This window comes from Erythrolamprus reginae, chromosome Z, assembly GCF_031021105.1.
Source record: "Erythrolamprus reginae isolate rEryReg1 chromosome Z, rEryReg1.hap1, whole genome shotgun sequence".
Classification (NCBI taxonomy): Eukaryota; Metazoa; Chordata; class Lepidosauria; order Squamata; family Dipsadidae; genus Erythrolamprus; species Erythrolamprus reginae.
Genome location: NC_091963.1, coordinates 100,367,389 through 100,383,480, shown reverse-complemented (window position 1 = coordinate 100,383,480; position 16,092 = coordinate 100,367,389). Strand labels below are relative to the sequence as shown.

The 16,092-nt window shown below is 40.8% G+C and overlaps 1 protein-coding gene across 2 annotated transcripts in view; it reads right to left on the bottom strand.

Moving 5' to 3' along the window:
* The window catches only part of ACBD4 (acyl-CoA binding domain containing 4), a 31,972-nt gene extending 15,880 nt beyond the window's left edge, over positions 1–16,092 (bottom strand). Inside the window, exons 1-6 of one of the 2 annotated variants that reach the window (XM_070729133.1) lie at positions 15,963–16,092; positions 11,471–11,558; positions 9,326–9,446; positions 7,182–7,266; positions 5,154–5,274; positions 1,577–1,669 (exon numbers count right to left, since the gene is read on the bottom strand). In XM_070729133.1, coding sequence (XP_070585234.1) covers positions 1,577–1,669; positions 5,154–5,274; positions 7,182–7,266; positions 9,326–9,446; positions 11,471–11,552 — 502 coding nt within the window. In that variant the 5' untranslated portion in view covers positions 11,553–11,558; positions 15,963–16,092. Of the gene's footprint in view, positions 1–1,576; positions 1,670–5,153; positions 5,275–7,181; positions 7,267–9,325; positions 9,447–11,470; positions 11,559–15,837 lie in introns of both variants that reach the window. The other variant, XM_070729134.1, reaches the window with a different exon arrangement.

Sequence of the window (16,092 nt, the reverse complement as noted above, 5' to 3'; positions counted from 1 at the left end):
TTACAATCATTGAATAGGATTTGCTAATCTAGAGATGAGAGGTCAGCAGCTATGACATTGAAGTTTGCTTTTTTAAAGTTGTATTTAGGAGTCCTATTATGAGATTCTTTATATATATGTAAATTTAGACAAAAGTCAATCATGCTGTGGTCACTGTTGGAAAAAGGTTCTTTGATACGAAGGTTATAAATTGTGCTTGCGGAAGATTAGATCGAGGCAGTTGTTTAATCTAGTATTGATAGTTACCAACTGATCAAGTCCTAAAGTAGTGAAGGCATTATACAGGATAGAATATATTGTTTCAGTTGAGCACTCACTTAGGGTCCAATTAAGAGGTAAATTGAGGTCCCCAAGAAAGATAATGGGATATGAGCATGAGGCTGCCTATGTTAGCAATGTAGTTAGTTTGCTCACATGATCAAGGTCATAATCGGGGGTTCTGTAACATAATAGGAAGTGAATTGTAGTATTTAGAGATAGATCACAGATAATGGTCTCAGGAAGAACAAGCTCTTGTATTACTTGAATACAGTATTTTTCATATCTAGGGATTTTTTGTAGACAATAGCAACACCACCTCTTCTTTGGATTTTATTGTCAGATCGGTGGACATGGTAGTCACTTGCAGTGATAATGGAGTCAGGAAAGGATTTGATAACATTCTTATGGCTTCTCTGAAGAAAAAACTGAAAGTTTAAATTATTTGAGCAAGGTTACAAAGTTCTATCCAGGGATCCAATGTTCCATCACGATGACTGCATTGGTTATTTTAAAAGACATTTTCTGAAGAAGGAAGTGATTTCATCCTCTCACTACATATTTAATTCTTAATGACTGAATTCATAAGGAACAGGAAGCAGGCTACCAGCTCTTCCAATTATACAAATATAATTTCCTCATAGGGGATGAATGCTTGCAGTGAAGGCAAAATCTGCCCTCTGCTTTCACATGGCATAGCTTCACTCTATAACAATGATTATACAGTAAAAATGACTGCATTAGAAACATAGAAGCATAGAAGACTGACAGCAGAAAAAGACCTCATGATCCATCTAGTCTGCCCTTATACTATTTCCTGCATTTTTATCTTAGGATGGATATATGTTTATCCCAGGCATGTTTAAATTCAGTTACTGTGGATTTACCAACTACGTCTGCTGGAAGTTTGTTCCAAGGATCTACTACTCTTTCAGTAAAATAAAATTTTCTCATGTTGCTTTTGATCTTTCCCCCAACTAACTTCATATTGTGTCCCCTTGTTCTTGTGTTCACTTTCCTATTAAAAACACTTCCCTCCTGAACCTTATTTAACCCTTTAACATATTTAAATGTTTCAATCATGTCCCCCCTTTTCCTTCTGTCCTCCAGACTATACAGATTGAGTTCATTAAGTCTTTCCTGATACGTTTTATGCTTAAGACCTTCCACCATTCTTGTAGCCAGTCTTTCGACCAGTTCAATTTATATTATTCAATATAAAGTAAAAGGAACAAACATTATCTACTGGGAATACATGTAACATACACAGGGTACATAGTACACCCCCCAATTATAGCATTTTATAAGATATACTTGCCTACTTGCTTCAACTCTTCATATACTGGTGGATTTGGACAGATTTCAGCAAGTCCATCTAATGAACTGTTGTGCAAAGACACAGTCTCTGAGTCTGGTTTAAATGCAAAAGAATAGAATGTTTTTCAATGTTGATCATTAAAAGTCTGGGATGTATTAGTTTTCCACTAGATCTTTGGTATTAGAATTAGGTTTGAGATGATGTCTAGTTTTGTTATTAAGTCTGTAGCAATGATTCAATGAAGTCCTTTGCTGGATCTGGTACTTCAAAGCCAATAAGCTTTCTAGCTCCTTGAAAGGTTGATATGGCTGTTTTACGGACCTTGGCAAGGAAGGATTTCAAATCTGTGCATACATGCCCAGAAACTTTAAAACAGCCACAACACACTTGTGCTAAGTTTTGGATCATATATGATACCTTGGAAGCTTCGAGAAACCAATCTAGTTCTTGCCAAATTATTTGCATAGCCTTGCTTTATACCATGCTTTAATTTAATTCAAGCACAAGAGTATTATTTATTGAAGTTAATGACCACAAGGCAAATAATATCCAAACTGGGGCATGACTGTTTCCAGGTCTCTGGAATTCCAAGACAAGCTCATGATTTAAAATGGATGATTAGCAGAGGGGAGTACAGTGATCCCTCGAGTTTCGCGATCTCGATCTTTGCGAAATGCTATATCGCGATTGTTAAAAAAATATTAATTTAAAAAAAAAACACTTCCGCGTTTGGCTTCAGGACTCAGCTGGGAAGCGGCGCGGCTGTTTTAAAAGGTCGCAGCCGGCCTGGGGGGCTTCCCAGCACCCCCCCGAACCCCCAACCCGGGTTGGGGGGGGTGCTGGGAAGCCCCCCAGGCCGGCTGCGACCTTTTAAACAGCCGCGCCGCTTCCCAGCTGAGTCCTGAAGCCAAACGCCAAAGGCGAACGTCCGCATTTGGCTTCAGGACTCAGCTGGGAAGTGGCGCGGCTGTTTTAAAAGGTCGCAGCCGGCCTGGGGGGCTTCCCAGCACCCCCCCCGAACCCGGGTGGCCGGGCGAGCAGCGAGCGAACGTCGGGTGGCCGGGCGAAGGGCAGGCGAGCGGCGAGCGGCGGGCGAGCGGGTGCTGCAATCTGTCGGCTTCCGCACTTTCGTCGCTCCCCACCTCCACCATCTGCGCATGCGCGGCCATGAAAAAAAGGGCGCGCATGCGCAGATGGTGTTTTTACTTCCGCAACCCTACATCGCGAAAAATCGATTATCACGAGGGGTCTTGGAACGGAACCCTCGCGATAATCGAGGGATCACTGTAATCACAGAACAGAGCAAGCAAAGAACTCTTTAACTACTCTCGCTGTATGGAACAGTTTGGGTAGAAACAGAATCTCAGCTGTAAAGATCTTTTCATGTGTTCTTTAATACTTGGAAAAGAAAGTTCCTAAAAGATGGTTTGAGACTCCTATCAGACTTTTCATTCATAAGCTGAGGTTAGCATGCATAGAATTCCCTTCTCTTAATTTTCTTCTTACAATGAAGTTAAAAAGTAGGTTAGGCTAAAAGAGTGACAGAACCGAAATCATATAGCTGAATCTAATGCTTTACCCAATGTGCCACACTTGCTGCCTTAACTGATCAGAAAAATGTTTAGAATATACAAAAAAGATTGATTCCAGAAAAGACCATTCAGTGAGCTAAAGGAAGACTTTCACTCTTCCCTGAGTAACTTTTAAGGAAACAAAAAGGGTTTAACTAAAAAAATAAATTCCTTCTATGGCTCTCTTCTCAATTGTTTGGCAAAATTGCAGTGGAATTTTTTAATAAACAAATATATTTCTACCAAAAAAAAAAAAAATAGGCTTAGAAAAAACTGCATCTGTACTCATGGGAGACTTTGACATAAACTACTTACTGGGTTTGAGGATCTTTATTTTAATTATTTGATTTATATCCTGCCTTCAAAAAAGTCAAAATTGTAAACATCCAATTTTCCCCATCCTGTCATTTGGATTGAGTTAGAGAAGGTGAATTGCTCAGATACATGCTGAGCTACCAACGATATAAACAGATATAATGTAGTAGCTGCCTATATATAAAGACTAAAATATAGGTGTACAGGGAGCCACTCCCATGAATAAAATAGTTCAGATGACCTATATGACATACCACTCAAAGGCAGAAAGCGCATAGTGCCAAGCCATGCAGTCTATTTAATTGGGCAGTTTTCATGTATAAATTTTGCTAATACAAATGTAAAAATTTAGCATGGGAAAAGATCACTCCTAAGCACCTTCACAGCCCTGGTACCCTGGCAAGCTCACAATTTCACAGGTTTGCATAATGTATGCAAACTGCTACTTTATTTTACCCACAATGTCTCCACTTTGGGAAATGTTACATCTTCACTTTTAATTGTCTGCTGCTAACTGCTGTATATAAACTACAGCCAGACCCAGTGGACAGCAGATAATCCTTTGTTAAGGACCACTTTAATTTATCCTATAACGAGTCTACAGAGTTACACAGTAAGCCATGAATTTCTCATTCTATTTTAGCTTGAACTATATACAGTACATTAAGGAAGTCACAATTGGCTATATTCACACAACTTTAAAAAAAAACCAGATTAACTATTTTTCTGGATTCACACAATACCCTGAATCATAAGCCAAAGGAGCTTGATTTGTATTATTGTTCAGCTACGAAATATTAAGCACAGTTAATCCTAACCAAATGTAATTTTGTATATTTTGTTTGGATATCTGCTAGGTCTTTAACTAACCTGCAAAATGTGTTATAAATCCAGCGATTAAGTGGCTTTTGTTCATCACTGTAGGAAGAGGTTAAGAGTTGGGGACAGGCTTAATTCTAACTGATCCCAAGCTGCTCTATAGATCTTTTGAGGGCTGCTTCCTATGTCAAAATCCCAAATAGGCCAAAGGAGGCTTGATTGCTCCTCTCCAAACTGATTTGGAGATAGGTCAAAGTATTTAAGATTAGGGCTTGGGAGGCAACAAGAAAAAAAAACCCCATCTCGTTGAAACTCTCTAGTCTAGAGCAGTGTTTCCCAACCTTGGCAACTTGAAGATATCTGGACTTCAACTCCCAGAACTCCAGGACAGAGGCACCGACGGCAGCAGCTGGACATGTTGCTGTATGCCGTACATGCTGGCATTGCGTGGCTGGCACTTGCCTGCTGGCTGGGCCGGAGGCTCCAGCCCCACGCCCATGCCCAGCGCAACGCCAGCAAGTACCCCCCCCCCCCGCTCAATGTTCCCCAGGATTTTGTAAATGTGAATAATGTGCCGCGGCTCAAAAAAAGTTGGGAAACTCTGGTCTAGTCTAGAGGACCAATGTTCCATAACCAAACGTGTCTGTCTATCAAGATCTTTAAATTCCCAAGAAGAAAGTACTCTGTGCACTAAATTGCATGAAAGCAACAGCAAAATGAATACACATGGAAGTCAAGGAGCCAAGAAAGAGGGAGAGAGCAAGATTATTTTTAAGCTTAGGTTGTGGATCTTGAATTGTAAAATCACAGCTGCTGTTGAAAGTATCCCAAATGCCTCCCTCTCAACCTGCTTTTGCTACCCATAAGCATACCTGATTTTTTCTTGAAGAAGGATTCAGGCGGTCTGGGCATATCATGGATCACTTCGTAGAGGGGTTCAAAGTATACGAACATATCCTCCGAAGCTTTGTCCATCGGCACAGTGTTGATGACCTACCAGAAAGTCTAGAAGTGATCCCTGGGTCCCCATGAGAGATCTGGAAGCAGTTGCAGTGATGGCATTGTTGAATCAAAGAAAGCAAGACCTCCTAGGAGGCTCCTGAAATGCCTTCTTGATTTTCATAAAAGAAGAATAACAGGATCTCTACCTGCACTCAGTAAAGGCATTCCCGCTTATAAATAGGTACCTACCTGAGAAGTTCACTCCCTGCTTGCTTTCCATTTAAATATTTTTTAGAATTACTTATATTTCACTAAATTGGCCAGAAGACGACTTATCTTTGAAGCGGGGGGAAAGAAGCAATGGATTTTTCTAAGTAGAATGTCTTGAATGCGAAGTTAGAATGACACGCATGAAGGAGTGTATACTGTATACAGTATATATTGCAGTTGTTCCCCATCTTTTACTATAAATATGAAGATCAGAAGCTTGAAGCAGAGTGGAAGGTAGAGTAGTGAAAATGGTCCAATTATGACATAAATCTGCCTGCAATACAAACCTCCAAAATTGGATTTTGCTAATACTTTCCAATTAAGCATGTAAACATCAGTATGCACCTGTGCTTCCCTGAGAATAAGACCGGGTCTTATTTTTGGGAGAAGGAATAAGTACTAGGGCTTATTTTTGGGGGGGGGGTATTTTTTCCCCCATGTATGGGAGGCCCACTACTTCTGCTTGCTCGTGGCAAGGCAGGAGGTCATGTAGCGCATCAGTGTTGCTGCTGTGAGTTGGGGGCAAGTGTTGCTGCTGTGAGTTGGGGGCCAGGTGGATCTATCCCACGGGTGATAGACTGGCTTACTTCAGGGCACCCGCAGCCAGGCCAACCATTCCTCAATATCTGCCTTGCCTTACGGCCGCAGCACCAACATACCACTCGGCCTCCTACTCCACTGCGGACACAAGCAAGTAGAAGAAGTGGGCTGGCAGCCATCTATGCTCTTGCTGCACATAGCTGTCAGTGCTGCCACCACGAGGCAGATGTCGTGCATGGAGAGTCTGGCTGTGAAGGCCCTTGTGCTGTGCATGGGGCAGCTCTCCCTCTCCCTCCCTTGCCTCCACGAGCGAACAGATGGAATGGTGGGCAGGCGGCTGCACAGACTCTTAAGTAGCGCTTATTTGGAGTAGGGCTTATATTAGATGCACACATAAAAAAACATGCTAGGGATTATTTGCAGTATAGGCTTTGGGAAAATAGGATAATAGCTATTATGATACAATAATTATTTATTATTTATTTATTTCATTTATTATTTATTAATCAAAATTGTATGCCGCCCCTCTCCGCAGACTCGGGGCGGCTAACAACAGTAATAAAACAATATAAACAAATCTAATATTTAAGTTAATTTTAAAAAGAAACTCCAATTTAAGAGACCAATCATACATACAGACATACCATGCATAAATTTTTTATAAGCCTAGGGGAAGGGAATATCTCAATTCCCCCATGCCTGATGACAGAGGTGGGTTTTAAGGAGCTTATGAAAGGCAAGGAGGGTGGGGGCTATTCTAATCTCTGGGGGGAGTTGGTTCCAGAGGGCCGGGGCCGCCACAGAGAAGGCTCTTCTCCTGGGTCCTGCCAAACGGCATTGTTTAGTCGACGGGACCCGGAGAAGGCCAACTCTGTGGGACCTAACTGATCGCTGGGATTCGTGTGGCAGAATGCTTGTTAGCATGTTTGTAGTTAGTATATAGTTAGAGCATCACCAAAGAAATTAAATCATATAAATTTAGTTGTATGAATTTTAAGTCCTTAAACATAAATTAATGTTGTTTCTTTCTTTTCTCTCCTTTACATCTTTTAGCACTCCATTTAGTGACACGCCTCACTATACGGAGTTCCCACAACCAACTCACCCAAAGCGTGAACTAACCAACATTAATATTTTGCATCATTTACCTTCTGGGCTATCTTCTTCATTTCCATAATATAAGCAGACATGGCTTGCTCTTTGGTCATCTTTCCTAAGTTTTTCCAGGCATCCCTGCCAAAATCCCAAAATATCTGTTATCTTGGGGAAGAGCTTCATTAAAAAAAACAGCAACACTGCCATAGTTTGAACTATTTTAAAATTCAGAATCTCTCATAATGGTTCTTTCTTAAGGATTTTTAATGTGTGAGCTCTACTGATAATCACTTAAGGATGACTGGTCATTAGTTTGTCTATGCTATGAATCATATTCTCTTTATTTCAATTTCAGTAATATTTTAAAATATGAGTACAGTGTTCCCTCGATTTTCGCAGGGGATGCGTTCCGAGACCGCCCGGGAAAGTTGAATTGCCGCGAAGTAGAGATGCGGAAGTAAATACACCATTTTTGGCTATGAACAGTATCACAAGCCTTCCCTTAACACTTTAAACCCCTAAATTACCATTCCCATTTACTCACCATTATTACTGGCACTCACAATTGAATAAGACACTTAGTGATCCTGATATTTATAAACATAATTATTTATTAACAATAATTATTTTTTTTGCAATAAAAAAATCAGCAACGGCAGACAAAAGTTTGGTGATCATGTATGATGTCACTGGGTGGGAAAAAATGTGCTATAGAAAAAAAACCAGTGAAATATTTTTTAATTAATATTTTTTTTAAAACCGTGGTATAGGCTATTCGCGAAGTTCGAACCTGCGAAAATCGAGGGAGCACTGTATTTACAGTCCAGTTTGAACATTTCAAGCAGAGGTCACTATTTGAAATGAATATAACATTTTTAAAAAGGATTGGCTCTGCAAGTAGTCCTAACTCCATTGACATTGATATGATTTAAATCAGTGCTTCTCAATTATTTTCTGTTACACCCCCTAGGAAGAAGTGAACATTTTGCGTCCCCCCAACTCTCCACCGACATGCATCTCATGGCCCACAGCACCTGACCTGCCACCCCAAAATTGCACCCCACCACGAGACGCACATCCTACCTGAGACTTGCACCAATACCTCCGTAGAGCTCCTCAGGGTTGTGCCCAGGACAGCCCATTCTAAAAGAAAACTCGCAAGTTTGAGAAGTTTGATTGAACACATGATACTTTTCTTTTTTTTAGAACAGGCTGTCCTGGACACAACGCCAAGGGATGTGACAGAGGTACTGGTACAAGTGACAGGTAGGATGTGCATCCTATTCCTTGCAGCAAAAAAAAGCACATTCCCCGGGGTCACGCATCCCCCTGGCATTGTTCCATACTCCCCCCAGGGGGGTGCGCCCAGGGGTGGGCTACTGCCTGGATGGGGGGGGAGGGAACCCAGTGGGGTAGCGAAAATGGAGCTCCACCCCAGAGCACCCAATTTGCACTGAAAGATGTTGAAAGAAAATGCATAAGCCACACCCACAGTGTGGTAGTAAAAATTTTGGTAGCCCTTCATTGGGTGCGCCCCACTATTTGAGAAGCACTGATTTAGAGTAATAATGGATCTACGCAAAGAATAATTAAGCCTGGATCCAATTCAGTTAAAAATATAGTGTCACAATGATAAAAACAACCAAAATTATAAAATTTATAAGAGGAACTTAAAAAAAGGCCTTGTAGCTCTTCTACTCTGTAGTCAAAATCAGTGGTCTTCGGGAAGGAGGCAGTGTCAAAATAAGCAAGCTGAAAGCTGCACTTTGGAAATATATGTGCCAATATCAAAAGGGTGAGACTTTTGGGGTTAATGTCATCCCCATCTATTTTGTCCTGTTCTGTAGATAATGCTGTTGCAAATTGGACAGCTGCAAAGAAAACCCCGTTTCTTGTTGTCATAATTTTAATTTCTTTACAGAGGATGAAACAGGAAAAAGCACTTTGCTGCAATTAGCTTATATGCTGATACAGACAGCAATCAACTTTTTTATTAGGACTTTATAGAAGAAAAGTAGTAGTTTTTTACTGGACCACTATCCAGTGCAATCGAACAATATTATTTAGGTAAGCTTATGTGTGTTTATTATTTCGCAGATGTTGTGTCTGCTGTAGCATTGAAAGAGCATCAGAGACTGGGTTCAGAAAAAGCAATGTTTCATTTGGAACTGGGAGAATTTGTCACTGGCTTTCTTACCATTTATATCTGCCAATAGGATTCCAAAATCCTGGCCTTGGGATCTGGCATTGACCCACTGTTGCTTGCTTGTAGTAACCATAAAAACGTAGCATTTCTTCATACGAGAGACGATAGGAAACTGAAGAAATTGAGAATATGTTCAGGATCCTACATAGAAAAAGGTATTTGATGGCAGGATTTCATTTTTAAGGTTTCCTATTGTGGCTGAAGGGAAGGGGTGCTTCTAAGGGGGAGTAAGGAGTAATTTCAACGTAGAGTCTATCTGGGGGAGGAAACATCTGAGGTCAAACTCATTAGGTCTATACCTGCCCATTCCCAAGGAAAAAGTAACAATCTGGTGAGATTTTTGTAATAGATGAACAATTTTTTTTTTACTAGTAAGTTTTTTTATTTTTTCCTCCACATCAACAACATACATAAACATACATCACATATACCTTCAGTATACATATATTAGCACTTAAAACAATAGAACAATAACCTAAGTTACATTCCAATTTTAATTTTATTATTCAATGCATCTCAATCTTCCCTCTCTCCACTCCCCTCTTTCTATCTCAGGTGGCTATTCCACCTCTTGTACCTACTTTCTTACACCTTATCTCCCCTTTCTTACTGCCATCTCCTCCTCCTTCCTTCTCTACATCTCTACTCTCTCTCTTTCTCTCCTTCTTCCTACTTCCTCTTACCCCCTCTAAATCCTTCCCCAAGTGGATAATTCTAATTACAAGAATTTTTTCTGGTTATTTTTTCTCCCCACTAAAAAAAAACCATACCTCACATACATCAATATAACTTAGTAAACATGTATCAACTACTAAATATCATTAATACTACTTCATTTCATATCTATTACTCTATCTCATGCTACCTCCTTTATCTAATTTCATCACCCAGTTTACACAGATTGTTTTATTTTCCAATTACATTTTAATGCAATTGTTTACTTCCTCTGCTGCTTTTTCTCTCTTGCTTAGTACAGTGATAGCTCATCTTATGAACTTAATTTGTTCCGTGACCAGGTTTGTAAGATGAAAAGTTCGTAAGACGAAGCAATTTTCCCCATAGGAATCAATGTAAAAGCAAATAATGCATGCAACCCCATCCCAAAAGTCACCCCTTCTGCCTTGCGTCGCTGTGAATCCCCACCTCCAGACTTCCGTTGTCAGCTGAAGCGCGAGGATTCCCCTGAGGCTCCCCTTGCTGGGATTCAAAGCAACACTGGCAAAAATGAAGGGATTCCCTTCATTTTTGCCAGCCTACTTTGAATTCCATCCAGGGGAGCTGAGGGCTGAGAGCTGAGCCATCAAACCCCACCCACCCACCAATAATTATAGAGGGAAGGCAGCTCAGGTCTCGCTGTGTTCGCCCTAGAACAAGGACAGAAGCACCAACCTGAAGATAACGAGTGGGACCTCGTTGAAACATCACCAGAAATCTCTGAATCCTACACAGGAAGAAACCCAAATATGCCAAGACCGTCATACCTGTACCTGTGAAAATCTACGAAAACACACACACACATATATATACACACACACTGTAGATTTTCACGGGTACAGGTATGACGGTCTTGGTATATTCGGGTGTCTTCCCGTGTAGGATTTAGAAATTTCTGTCGACGTTTCGACGAGGTCCCACTCGTCATCTTCAGGCTGGTGCTTCTGTCCTTCAAGAATAAGGACAGAAGCACCAGCCTGAAGATGACGAGTGGGACCTCGTCGAAATGTCGCCAGAAATTTCTAAATCCTACATGGGAAGAAACCCGAGTATGCCAAGACCGTCATATATATATCCAGTGGTTTTCAGTCTAGTCATTTAAGCTAAATCAGAAATTGCTTTGCAATTTCTCCTATTGAATATTAACCACTAGTCATTATAGTTTAAATTCTTCTACCAGGCCTCTGCCAAGTTCAGTGCTATATTTAAAGAATAGGAAAAAAAACCCTGCAGAATTCTGCATCAAGACATACTGCTCAAACCGAGTTTTAAAAAGCAGGTTTAACTTTGTTTTTCCTGAAATTAGAAATCTAGTTTCTTATTCTGTATGGTTGTTCAGAGAAGCCTGATGACTGTTGTATTGGGTGTCAACCCTTATAGGTGAGCTAAGTAACCTGAGAGGTTCCCCAAAGGGATTCTTACCATTCCTGGGCAAGCCTTGGATGACCTGGACAGCTGCTTCAAACTGTGCCTGGCAATTCGCTTCTTCTGTCTTCAACCCCATTGGTACCTAGCCAAATTTTTAAAAAGAGGTTGAAATTTGGAGAGTGCAAACTCCAGGAGAAAAGGGTATAGAGATGAGTGAAGTGGTAAAAAGAAGATGAGTGGTAGAAAAGAGTGGTAGAAAGAAGGATTTTTCTTCCAAGGGTTTTTCTCCTGCTCAGTTATTTATGAGTCATAGCAAAAACTTGTTAGATAATTGTGCTTGCCCAAAAATCCTGTTTATTATATTTAGCTGTTAATTTAAATTGTTATTTATACAGAAAAATGTGTTTACAAAAAGTATTTATAAGATAGTTGGAGAAGTCAGTCCGTAGCTCAAACTCAGCTCAAACTCAACCCTGACAAGACGGAGTGGCTGAGGGTTCTGCCTCCCAAGGACAATTCCATTTGTCCGTCGATTACCCTGGGGGGGAATTGTTGATCCCCTCGGAGAGGGTCCGCAGCTTGGGCGTCCTCCTCGATCCACAGCTAACTTTAGAACACCATCTTTCGGCTGTGGCAAGGAGGGCGTTTGCACAGGTTCGCCTGATGCATCAGTTGCGACCCTATTTGGACAGGGAGTCTTTGCTCACAGTCACTCGTCCCCTCATCACCTCGAGGTTCGACTACTACAACGCTCTCTACATGGGGCTACCTCTGAAGAGTGTTCGGAAACTTCAGATCATGCAGAACGCGGCCGCAAGAGCAATTATGGGCTTTCCCAGATATGCCCATATCTTATCAACACTCCGCGACCTGCATTTGTTGCAGATTAGTTTCCGGTCACAATTCAAAGTGTTGGTAATGACCTTTAAAGCCCTACATGGCATCGGACCAGAATACCTATGGGACCGTATTCTGCCTCACGAATCCCAGCAGCTGATTAGGTCCCACAGAGTCGACCTTCTCCGCGTCCTGTCTGGCGGGACCCAGGGGAAGAGCCTTCTCTGTGGCAGCCCCGGCCCTCTGGAATATAGAGTGCATTGTAGTAATTGAACCTTGAGGTGATGAGGGCATGAGCGATTGTGAGAAGAGACTCCCTGTCCAAATAGGGGCACAACTGGTGCATCAAGCAAACCTGTGCAAACGCCCCTTTGCCATAGCTGGAAGATGGTGTTCTAAAGTTCCAAAATGCATATCTTACTGTGAAACATTCTAGATCTTAGGTAGGGAGAGATCCTCTTAATAATCTTCCCCAATCACCTTCTCTGATTGAGCACTCTCAAAAGCAACCAAGCTCATGTTTTTCTGGCTTAGGTGAGCAAAACTCCAGTTTCATGATATGCAGGGCTTGAGAATCAGCTGATGAGATCTTAGCTTCACTTTTCTTTCTTTGCCACACCTGAATTTAGAGCTTATTTTCCCAGTCAACTCTTATCTAATCAGTTTCATAACTTTATATTGCAATCTACAAATAAAGCTTTTGGGAAGCATGTCTAGGCAGGCAGTGATGGAAAACTAGTGTCATACCAGCATCCTAATAACTTTCAGTTGAAATTCAAAAGCAAAAACAATTAGGTTTTTGCAGCCAGGTAGCTTTGTTTTACAGATAGTCTTTGGTTTATGATCAAAATGGACCCCAAAATTTCTGTTGCTAAATTGGGACAATCGTTAAGTGAATTTTACCCCATTTTATGACCTTTCTTGGCACAGTTGTTAAGTGAATTACTCCAGTTAACATGGTTGTTAAGTGAATCTGGCTTCCCCTTGACTTTGCTTATCAGAAGGTCGAAAAAGGTGATCAAATGACTCTGGGACACTATAGCTGATATAACTGATATGAATCAGTTGCCAATTGTCTGAATTTTGATCACATGACATGGGAATGCTGTAACAGTTATATTTGTGAAAAAAGTAATGTCATCATTGTAACTTTGAAAACTAATCTCTGCGGCAGGCTTGGGGATGTGGAGCACTGGTATTCTCCTCCGGCCATACATATATGAGTGTAAGTGAAATGAATGGGAATGATTGTTTGTAATAACTTGGGTTTCGGTCAAAATTTAGATTAGTTTTAATTAATTAATGGGTTTCTCATATGTATTTTTGTATTGTTTCTCACTTTGTAAGCCACTCTGAGGCTACGGAGAAGGGCAGCAAAGAAATCTATGTAATAAATAAACTGTTAAAAGTTGAGAATGATCTGTAGTATCCAGAGTTCAGATTGTTTTGCAAAAAAAAAAATGTTGGTGGATGAGGATAGCCAGTTTTTCCTACTTTTTATCTATTCTATTAATCTAGGTACCCTGTTTCCCCGAAAATAAGTCACCCCTGAAAGTAAGACATAGGAGAGATTTCGTAGAATTGCCTAATATAAGGCATCCCCCGAAAGTAAGACGTAGGAGACGTTTCGTTTCTCAGCATTCCAAACAGAACATATAGAATAGAATAGAATAGAATTTTATTGGCCAAGTGTGATTGGACACACAAGGAATTTGTCTTGGTGCATATGCTCTCAGCGTACATAATAGAAAAAGATACATTCGTCAAGAATAACACTGTTTTCCATAAATTGCATCCCAAAACGCTGCATCAATCAGATTTAAAACACATCCAACATGCAGCTGCATGTTTGGATGCATTTTTTCTGCAGCAGGATACAGGATACAATTCATTAGAAAAAAATAAGACATCCCCTGAAAATAAGACATAGCACATCTTTGGGAGCAAAAATTAATATAAGACGCTGTCTTATTTTCGGGGAAACACGGTAGTACTGGTCCTGAGCATGTGTAACATTGAAGAATAAAACTTATGCACTCTTCTATTGGCTGAAACACTGATAGGCTGTTTCTTACTTGGCCTAAGTTTTCAAAGACTGAAAGAATGAAGATAAACATCGCTGGTTTCACAATATTTTAGCTTTTCTCAAAACTGGGCAACATTGAGATGTGTGGACGTAAACTACCAAAATTCCCCAGCCAGTTGAAATCTACATTTCCTATTGTTGTCAATGTTTAAAACACATTGCTTTAGAGCAGTGTTTCCCAATCTTGGCAACTTGAAGGTGTCTAAACGTTTACTCCCAGAATTTCCCAGCCAGCATTTGCTGAACTGGGGAAGTCTAGGAGTTGAAGTTCAGATGTCTTCAAGTCACCAAGATTGGGAAACACTGCTTTAGAGGAATTGCATGTAAATGGCTCTCTGTGAGCTTCTGCCATAATCCTTTTATCCCATTACATACAATGCAATGTGACAAATATTAAGCTTTGACATGAGAAATCTAGGATAGAATATAGGGTGGAGGCTCCAAATACTGGAAGCCAGCATTTAGAAAGATAAGAACTTCCCAGATCAGATCAAAACCCTTTCATGTCCCAGATTATGTTTCTCTAATTGATCCACCAAATACTAGCTGAAAAACAAATAAAAGGGGCAGGTGTGTGATAGCTTGTTTCATATCCCCCAGCCACTGGCAATGGGACACAGCCTGTCTTTTACTGAATGTGATATATAATCACATTGCTAAAGAGCTGTTGTCTGCCATACATTTTTCTGCAGGTAATCCTGATGTTTACATTAGGAATTATCTACTCTATTGATGCCATTTCCTCAGCTAGATCACTCAGACAATGCCAATGGAGTATTATATTCAATCACATGCTATGCCAAGCACTGCAGTCACAACATGATTTCTGTTTTCAGAGCTGATGCCCCTTGTTTGCCTTATTGATGCAACCCATGCTCCAGGTATTAACTTTGGCATCTCTTCCATCTTACTCTTGTAAGACATTCCCAGCTTCCTGATACAATGCTGACTGAAATGCTTTTTACCTAACTCAGGTGAATATCTGTTTTTAGGCTTTTAATGTTAAATTGTTATTTTAGACTTTTAATATTAGATTTGGTATTGTATATTGTTTTATCACTGTTGTGAGCTGCCCCGAGTCTGTGGAGAGAGGCGGCATACAAATCTAATAAATAATAATAATAATAATAATAATAACAACAACAACAACAACAACAACAACAACCAAAAGTGTTGCCTCCCCAAGCATTCCAAAACAAGGATCTGATTTCCCCTTCTCCTTCCTCACTAAATGCGAATTTATTCAGCAACGTTTACTATTTCCGGGATGATTTCAGATGATGCCTCTGCATTTTAAAACCTAAGCATTCCTATGTGAATCCTGACCACAAATTTCCACCGCCCTCTCCTGATTTTTGCGCATCGGAAGGTCCGCAGCCCCGTTTTTGTAACTGCGTTTCACGATTTCTTTGTTTGTGGTCAACGTGAAAGCCCGGGTCTTTGCTTCCGTCTTTCTTGGCCTGCCGCAAAGATTATTGCCGGATGGACATCGGCTTACCGCAAGGACTACAGTATATCTCCAGCATCTAATGTCCGTCAGGTGATCCTAAATCCGCTGCTCAACGATGATCCCCTTTTCATCTTTCAACAATTATGACACGGCTATCCCTTCACCAGCCCTACCTCGTACTCGGCTGCACAAAGTGCTGTGCTCACTTCCCTCTGGGACCGCACATCGCGTTTGTCAACTTCTTTTTCATTGCAACAGCAGCTGTTTCAATTTTGACCTTCTGAGTCCCGCCCATAATCCTCC